The 9,653-nt window shown below is 41.5% G+C and overlaps 1 protein-coding gene across 4 annotated transcripts in view; it reads left to right on the forward strand.

The window, feature by feature from the left end:
- Window positions 1-6,599, forward strand: part of IBTK (inhibitor of Bruton tyrosine kinase) — a 62,031-nt gene extending 55,432 nt beyond the window's left edge. For 2 of the 4 annotated variants that reach the window (XM_054195221.1, XM_054195222.1), the window contains exons 27-28: window positions 1,940-2,072; window positions 4,411-6,597. In XM_054195221.1, coding sequence (XP_054051196.1) covers window positions 1,940-2,072; window positions 4,411-4,536 — 259 coding nt within the window. In that variant the 3' untranslated portion in view covers window positions 4,537-6,597. Of the gene's footprint in view, window positions 1-1,939; window positions 2,073-4,410 lie in introns of all 4 variants that reach the window. The other 2 variants (XM_054195224.1, XM_054195223.1) reach the window with 2 other exon arrangements.
- The last annotated feature ends 3,054 nt before the right edge of the window (window positions 6,600-9,653 follow it).

Below are 9,653 nucleotides of genomic sequence, written 5' to 3' on the forward strand. Positions count from 1 at the left end.
CTGCTCTCAATCCCTTCATCCCCAGCCTGTATTGATATGGGGGGGTTGCCCCAAGCCAGGTGCAGGACCCTGCAGTTGGTCTTGTTGAACCTCATGAGGTTCACATGGGCCCACCTCTCAAGCCCACCCAGGTCCCTCTGGGTGGCATGCTGTCCCTCAGGTGTGTCAACAGCACCACACAGCTTGGTGTCATCCGCAAACTTGCTGAGGGTGCACTTGATCCCACTGTCTATGTTGTTGATGAAGATATAGAAAAGTAGTGGTCCCAATACAGACCCCTGAGGGACACCACTTGTCACCCATCTCCATCGGGACATTGACCACCATTACTGAAAATGGAGGGTAATGATCATTTTGACTGATGCGAACTGTGGAAACACGGAAGCAATGTGACCTGGCAGAAGGTGTATTTGATGGTTTCGTTTTGAGGGAGTAACACTGTGAAAAGCCTCTTTTGAAGTCCATTGTTATGCCCTGGCAGCTGTTGCTGCAGATACGTATTTTTCCCTGAGCGTTAAATTTGTGTTCATTCTGTTCGAGTAGTTGGCTGTTTGGTGGGCAAAATCATGTTTTGTGACAAAAAGCTGGACATGGTTCACTTAAATGCCAGTTTTGATGATGGATGTTGCATTTCAGATTTTCTGACATCTTGCCCTCATTGCTTAGTGGTAGGAATCATGGTTTTTGTTGTCCTTGGAATTGTGTTCTGGGGAAAATATTCCAGGCAGAGAACTTAACAGTTACTGGAATTCTCCTTGCTTTCTATAGATTTTTCCTCTTTTCCAAGAGTTTGTGGGCACTTACAGAGGCTTACTAAAGCCTTAAAGAAAATTGAGACTGATTTATTGAAATACCAACACCCTTTGGTTTTTTTACAGTGCTACAGAATAATTCAAAAAAGTCTGCTAGCATTTCATAGTATGCTGTAACAGTTTTTTAGCATTCCGGAAATCACAAAAGCTGCCAAAGATAGGTCATATCTTTATCTCAATAATGAGAATAGGTCCCTCTCTTCCTACTGATCTACTGATGTAGGATTTTTCTGACAAAAATACTTGTTTCCTAAGGCATACAATGTACTAAATGTGACTTATTTTTCTTGAGAGGTTAACATTTTGCAACTGAATAAAATATCTTCCTGTTGGGAATTCTAGTGATATTTCAGGATTCATTTTTTTTTTTCAATGCTGTTAATTCTAGTTTTATGCTCTTCTTATGAATGTGGGAGATGGTTGCAGGATATGTACTGAAAGCGTGTAACTTCTGGGCTTACACTTGAGGAAATAATTTAGTAGTGCTGTTGTAGCCTTGGTTCTTTTATATGAACCGCTTGATTTGAATACAGGACAGTTGTCTTTTTTGAAAAATCTTGAAGCCATATTCTTTTCGTATTAATTGCAAACATTTATAGTCAATGCTGTTAGTGCAGAAGTCAGTTGACTATTTCACATGTAAAAAAAAAAAACACTACTTTTTTTTTTTTAAAAATGCCTTTATTCAAATGCTCAAATGTTAGGGAGTGCTAGAATTAACACCCAAGCTGAAAATCCATTAAGTTCTGGTAGTCAGAAATGAGCACCAATGTCTCCTCTAGTCACAGTATCACACTTAGAGACAAATTCAGCATTACATCCTAGTGCCTTTCTTATGGAAAAACCCTACACGTTTGTAATTGCCTACTGTAAATTTGTACTTCACAATATGACATAGGAGAATGCTCTGTCTGTGACTGTCACTCTCCTATCGTACCTGTCTCCAGGTGCACCTCTAGAAGTAGCCCAGGTCTGGAAGACCGTGTTCTGGATTCTCCACAGCTGGAGAGTCATAATTAAGTTTGACAGTGGCTTAGGTTCTGGAGCTTTTTTTCTGTGTGTTGTTCTGACCATGTTCTTGATGTTGCCTCATAATGTCATTTGGGTTTTTTTTCTTTTTTTTCCAGTCCTTGGTTATCAGCATCACCATCTAGCTCTCCTGTGATAGCACCTGTCATGTTTTCAGCTATTGTAGAAGAGGAGCTCCAGCAAGAAGCTGCTCTTATTAGGAGCAGAGAAAAACCTTTGGCTTTGATCCAGGTAAAGTGCTAAGTTACTGCAGCTGTGAAGTAACACAAGGAGTTTCCAGTAGCTGTTTCAGAGATCAGATTAATTATGTATTGGTACACTTAGTATAATTTACATAATGATATTAAATATCATTTAATAATAACTTCACATTGCTGTTTGATACGGTAGGCCTATATTGAAGTCAGATTGACTACTAAGTCCACGATTAATGCATTCACAGCATCAGAGAGTGGTTGAGGTTGGAAGGAACCTCTGGAAATTGTCTAATCCAAACCCCTGCTCAGAGCAGGGTCAGTTAGAGCAGGTTGCTCAAAGCCGTGGCCCTGCAGCTTTTGAAAATCTGCAAGGATGGAGACTCTCCATGGCTTCCCTGGGAAACTTCCAGTGTATAACCACTCTCACAGTAAAAAAGATTTTTATCTTTAAATGCAATTTTCTTTATTTCAACCTGTGCCCATTGCCTCTTCTCCTGTCACTGGTTACCACTGAGAAGAGCATGGCTCAGTCATCTTTATTGTCTCACATCAGATATTTATACACTTTGATACACTCTCTAAGCCTTCTCTTCTCCACGCTACAGCAGCAGCGTCTCATACATCAGATGCTCCAAGCTCTTAATCACTTCTTGTGTCCCCTCACTGGACTGTCTCCAGTATGTCCATGTCTCTCTTGTACTGGGGAGTCCAGAAGTGGACCCAGCACTCCAAATGTGTCTCAGTAGTGCTGAGTAGAGGGGAAGGATCGCCTATCTCAATCAGCTTGTCCACTACAACCCCACATCCTTTTATGCTAAGCTGCTTTCCAGCTTGTCGGTCCCTAGTGTGTACTGGTGCTTGGGGTTATTCTTCCCAGGAGCTGGACTTTGCATTTTTCTTTGTTGAATTTCATTAGGTTCCTCTTAGTCCATTTCTCCAGCATGTCTGCGTCTGTCTGAGTGGCAATGCAGGCATCTGGCATATCAGCCACTCCTTCCAACTTCGTATTGTCTGCAGCTTTGCTGAGGGTGCACTCTGTCCCATCGTGCGGGTAATTAATGAACATGTTAAACAGTACTGGCCCTAGTCTCAGTATTCGTGCTAGTGCCTGGCCTGTAGCTAGACTTCAAGCCACTGATCACAACTCTTTGAGATCACTAGTTCAGCCAGTTTTCAGTCTCTCTCACTGTCCATTTATATTGTCCATACTTAAGCTTGTCCACTTAAGCTGTACCACTTTCCTAGGGATCAAGATGAGGGTGACTGGTAGGTAGTCACCCAGATTCTCCTTGCGCTTCTTGAAAGTAGGAATGACGTTTGCTTCCTTCCAGTCCTCAGGAATCAACCTTTATTGCGACAACCTTTCAAAGATTTTTTTTTTTTTTTTTTTTTTTTGAGAGTGGGCTTGCAGTCATATTCGCCAGCTCTGATCTGAGGGGCCTGGGATTGCTGAAGGCTGATTTTGCAACTAAAGACCAAGATGAAGAAGGCTGTTAGTTCCCCAGCCTTTCCCATCTCCTTTGTCATTCAGCAGTGAGCTCGTGTCGTCTTTTTGCTGCTCTGGAAGCCTTTCTTGTTGCTCTTCATGTCCCTTGCCAGAGTCGACTCTGGATGGGCTTTGACTTTCCTAATTCTCTTCCTGTGTGTTCAGTGTCTCTGTTTTCCTTCTGAGTCGCCTTTCTCTGCTTCTGCCTCTTATATGCTTCCTTTTAGTTTGAGTTTTGTCAGGAGCTTTTTTTCCCATCCATGCAGGTCTCCTGCCATGCTTCTTGCTCTTCGGCATGGACCATTCTTGAGCTTGGAGGAGGTGATCCTTAAAATCAGCCAGCTCTCCTGGACCTGTCTTCTTTCCAGGGCCATATCCCATTAATTTTTTCCAAGCAGATCCCTGAACAGATCACAGTCTTCTCTGAAGTCTGAAGTCTTCTGAAGTCCCAGGTTGTTATCCTGCTATTTGTCTTGTTTCCATCTCTCGGGATGCTGAGCTCCACTATCTCATGGTCATTGCAGCCAAGGCTGCCCTTGACCTTCTCATCCCTGACCAGTCCTTGTTTGTTTGTAAGTATGAGATGCAGCAGAGTGTCTCCCTTCATCAACTCCTTGATCTGTGTTAGGAATTTTTCACCACTGCAAACCTCCTGGAGTGCTTGTGCCCTGCTGTGTTGCCTTTCTAGCAGATACCAGGGTGGCTTGTTTCCCATGAGGAGCAGGGCCTGCAAACACGAGGTTTCTTCAAGTTGTCTGAAGAAGGCCTCATCTACTACTGCTTCCCGATTAGGAGGTCTGTAGCAGACATGCATTCAGTAAAGACAGTTCATAACAATGATACTGGTGTAAATATAGCTCTGACACACGTTCTTTTTTCCTTCCAGATCGAGGAATGTGCTATTCAAGATTTATTAATCCACTATGAAGCTTTTGACAACCCTGATGAATTTGTGACTGTTGAAAGGGCTCCGCAGGGACCTATAGCAGCACCTATGTGGAACAAGCACTAATTTGTACTCTTCACAGTCCGTGTTGTATGTGCACTTCTGAAGTTCTAATCCTGGTTACAAGTAAAACAGGACTGGAAGAACAGCAATCATGTAATTTTTAACATCAGCATTAAAACACTGCACATAACCACTAGGTATTTGTTAGGGAGAATGGAAGTAGTGTGTTCACTGTGTCCTTTACCCACAGTAGATATTGTATGTATGTTTTGAGAGAATTTCTTTAACAAAACATATTATTAGTAATGTTACATGAAGCTGTAGATTGGAAATGTATTTGCTAATCTTAAATTGTGAGGGTTTTTTGTTAAATTCACAGATGGCTGAAAAGCGAGTGCTTATTTTGTGATTTAATGTGGAATTGAATGTGTGGAATTATACATCTTTTAAGTCAGGGGAGGGGGGTTATGTTCTTCAGAGCTTCCTGGCAAATTGGGAATATTGGAAAAAGCTTGTGCTTGAACTTCACGTAAAAGTACAGTTTGATAATGCAGTTTTCCTTAAGTTGTGTGTAAGTACGGGCTCTCTGATTGTTGCGGCCAGTGCTTCTTGCTGTCATGCTCCACCATGAACCTCTATGCTGTACCGAAGTGCCCTGCCGTTGCCTGCCCTCAGTTCGGTTGTGCATGTTTTTTCCCTGTCGTGAGGCTGGCCTTCGAGCAGTCAACTCTGTTGTGAAGTAAAGCACGCAGGTGAAGAGAATGTGGTGGCACTTAATGAGCTCATCTTATAGTCTTATTCCGGTAAACATGGTACAGTTTTAGAACCACTGTGTTTTAAGGAACAATTCACCTGAAGTGCTGAGGAAATAAAAGATCTGTGTATTCATCGTTAAAGCTATAGGGACGAATGCTTGACTGTGGAATTTGCAAACACCTAACCTTCAAAGATTATCATAGGTGGCTTTCAGTATTGTGTGTTCCAAAGTTCTCTGTGCCTGGTTTAAACAAATTTACATATATATATAAAAAACAAAAAGTAAAAAAAAAGTAGCCTTATCTGCAATATTCTGTCTAGTTTGTTTGTATAGGTGTTTTTGAACTTGTACTTTTTCAGTAGTGTCAGTACTCACGAACTCTGGAAAACTGGAATTGAGAGAGCTACAGAAAATGAATGTAGAGCATTGATCACTGTGTGATAAAAAAATCTTGGGGAAAAAAACCAAACAACTATGTAGATAAGTTTAATGGTTTCAGGTCAAGCTACACCAAAAAATCCCCCATAAGAATTGTAAACAAATGCAATAAACCATAAAGTCTTGATTTACACTAAGTTAATGTACTTTTATGTGCTGTGTATATATAATCAACGCTTTAGGTAACTATAAAGTAATCTAAAAGTATTTCTTTTGTGTATGAAACAAGAACTGTTGGCATTTTGAAGCTACACAGGCAAAGGAAGATGTAGCTTTTAATTCTATTTTTAAATTCTTCTGGTGATTCATTCACTATACTGATGAGAATGCTCGCATTAAGCGCTTTACTTGATGCACTGCAGGGCCTTAGGGCCTGCTGAAACTGTCTTTCGGAATTAAAAAACAACCATGGGAAATAGCTATAAAAGCAGTGGGCCTTTCCAGGTACGAACCCAAGTTGTTCTCCAATATAAAATCATTGTAGAGGTCCTAATTTGCATTTTGATATTTTTTTTTTTTTCAAAATCGATTAGAACATGCTGTTTAAAATGTCATTCTCCTGACATTATAAGAGGATTCGTGCTTCCACTGTGCCAAGAAGCTTGACTGCTTATAGGTTCTGGGTTTATTGTAGCAGTTTGTTTATGCATCATCACTGGTTATACTTAATATTCACAAACAAAAGTGAGGAACAATCAGTGTACCACTCTTCTAAAACTGAGAATGTTTTGGGTTTTTTTTTTAAACTGTTGTGTTAGAACAGCTTAAAGTTAAGGCTGAAACGTGTCACAGAAAGCTGTGTAAACTTGCAGATGCCGTTTTTATTTGTCTGAAAACTTGGAAATTAACAGAGTTTAAAATGTCTGAAGCGTACATAAGAAATTCAAATTATAGTGGGAACAGAAATAAAAGTTTCTAAATCCCTGGATACACCCTGGGGATAGCTTATGGTACACATGAAAAAGAGCTCAAAGAGCCACTTTCTGTATTATTTCCCTATTATAAGCACTACTTTTTTTTGATTTAAAAAAAAAAAAGTGGGGGGGTGGGGGTGGGGACACAGGTAGACACCAAAATAATTTGAAGTCCAAAAGCATTTAAAGAAGTTGAGTTCCATAATTTGACCGTAGCAGAAAACTTCAGCAGAGCCTTTGTGAATACCTTCCTCTTAGATTATGCAACTAGAATGTCCTGTTGCCATCTACCAGCGATTTATCGGGGGGGCGGGGGGGGGTGGAGAGGGGGAGGAATTCAGTTAAAATGCATATCGTAGAATGTGTTGGGTTGGAAGGGGCCTTTAAAGGTCATCCAGTCCAACCCCCCTGCAGTAAGCAGGGACATCTTCAACTAGATCAGAATCAGTACAAAGGACAACAAACTCGCATGCATGCAATACGAGTTTGAAATGAAAGAGTTTTTAGTAAGGGTGCAGCAAAGGAATTCTCTGAGTTCAGGGAGTCCCTCTAATGGCTTGGGTGAGTCTTTCCTTGGATGGAAGAGTGGTGTCCGACACAAACTCTACCTAGAAAACTTTTGCTTTCCAAGCAATTATTTCCTGCACTATGGTGTATATGACGGCACCAAAACAATTCCACTTTGTAGCAGCGTCAGATACCTGCATGGACACGTGTGGCACTAGTGCTGCAGCACTGGGAGCCTCGAAGGCCTTGCCTGGAGGAAGGGAGCTGGGTGTGAAGAAACAAGAATCTCCTGGAGATGGAGCTACTCCTCAGGTGAGCTGTCTTTGTTGTTATAGCAAAGAATCTGCCTTTTTTTTTTCTTTATTTTTTTTTTTTTTCTTTCAGAAACACATATAGAATGCTATTTCTTTAGCATGGCCTGTCTTTTTCCCCCTTTTTTCTCTCTCATCACTTAAATAAAAAGAATTGAGGAAACATTTGCAAGAGCTTCAGGTAACGATTAGCAGGAACTAATACTAATATATGATACTTACACAAGTTGAAACTGTATGTTAGCCTTGAAGAATTTACCCAAGTTAATCAAGGTGTTGCTTAAACTGTGTTTTTGAGTTTCCTGTAACTCAAGTGACTGGAATGCTAGTGGGTTTCTGTTTTGATGCAATGTGTATGGATTTCAGCCAGAGCCTGAAACCTGAAATTCTGGGCCTCAGGGTAGATGCTGGATGACAAAGCTCCTGTTATAGGCAGTGTTGGGCAAGAGAGTCAAGGGAGTGTGAAGATCCTGGAGTGGGCTCCTGAGGGCTGGTCGGTGGAGTTCCCCCTAGGCTCTGGTGCCTGCCTTGGCTGGGTCTCCAGCAGCTCCATTCAAAGGTGAGACGTTTGGCATGTAAAGGTGCCTTTTTGAATTTACACATCTCAACCTTAACAAAAGAGGCAGAAGAACTTCTTGGGTAACGTTTTTATGGTTAATGTCACCATCAGTTTGTCAAATGCATAATCTGTGCAAGTGCATTGCCTTTGGGTGGCTCTTCTAGGAAGATGCTTTTGGCTGGAAAAACCCAGTTAAAATTGTGTGTTAAATGGTATATAAAATCAGCATAGGATCAGTAATCTCACGGTGTGGGAATTTGAACAGGGAGAGCAGTGTTCTTGTTCAACTGTAGCTGAGGGTTTTGAGGGGAAACATGATGCAGTGAGGTCACCTGGTCTGAGTTAAGCGATGGTTCAGAAGAGATAATCACACTCTCCTCCTTGATCTCGATTTAAGTGAGTTCTTTGTGTTTTAAAGCAATTCTACAGACCAATGTAGTTTTAATATTAGGGGTCAGTTCTTCCAGATCGTGCATGAGCTTTTAAGATAGCAAAGGGAATAAAGCTGTTAGAAGCCTGGCTATGTGTGGGTTCTTTTTTTTTTTTATTATTTCATTTGCATAGACGATATCGCCTACATGAAAAACAGATAATCAAGCAAACAAACAAACAAATGAAAAGCAAGTTTATGTAAGAGCACACTTAAACAGGTCGACTGCGTTTGCTCTCAAGTAATAAGGTACAGCTGAGGGAAAGCCAAGTCAGCTCTCTCTCCTTTCCTAATAAAAAAATCATTGTTTTCACGAAATGTTCTCAAATAAGAAAGTAAGCAGGGAAAATTGACTCAAAATACTTTAAGATAATACTTTAAGATTTCTTGCCTTTTTTCTTCTTTTTCTTCCTATCCCTTAAAAGTTTATTCCAGGAAGATACAGAGAACTCAACACCCGAGGCTGGATTCTCAACTAATTTCTCACGGTGATAAAGCGTTTATAGATCACTGCCTCCTCCGACTGAAGTGCCATTATTGTAGAAGATGAGCCTGCCTTTCCATTTTGTCATTTCACCGTCCTGTAATTCTGCAGGAATATGTTACGTACGTTTGTCAGCCAGTGAACCCTGACGAGGAGGAAATAGCTGCCTGTCTCGCAGGTTGCGCGGTTCGAGGTGGGAGGATGCCAGGTGCCCTTTGCTTGAAGCGCAGCAGCCGTGTCTGCTACGTGAGGCTGGTGATAATACCTGTATGGGAGGTGAAGAGGTCGTGAGAACTGCGTGGGGAATACAAGCTACCTGCTCCTGCTCTCTCCCGTCGTCGTGATTCATCGGCCCTGACTGCCTTTGCAGCCTGGCTGAGCTGCTGGGGCTGTTTTCTGCCCCGGTGCTGTAGGTTTCTTCTGCAGGGCACCTTCTGCTCTAATGTCGTTGGTGGCAGCACAGCATCGTGCGAACTGTTCTCGTGCCATCTGGTGATGCAGGGCCTGAACAACAGGTGATACATTAGCAAAAAGGAAAAAAAAAATATAAAGAATATATTAAGTGTAAAGTTGTCTTGTGTTTTCCTTAAGCACATGTACAGATGTTTGTGTTTATCCTGCCTTCTGTATGCTGCCTTTACTGCAATGGAAGAGAAAAATATGCAGAATCTTAGTCGCTTTCCCCACTGCGTGTATTTTAAGGTGTTTACAAGACACGCTGCCCACGTTTGTGCGTACTGCAAGGATGGAACTGATCTGTAAAGCTCTGAACCCAGCGGG

This window comes from Rissa tridactyla, chromosome 3 (assembly GCF_028500815.1).
Source record: "Rissa tridactyla isolate bRisTri1 chromosome 3, bRisTri1.patW.cur.20221130, whole genome shotgun sequence".
NCBI lineage: Eukaryota > Metazoa > Chordata > Aves > Charadriiformes > Laridae > Rissa > Rissa tridactyla.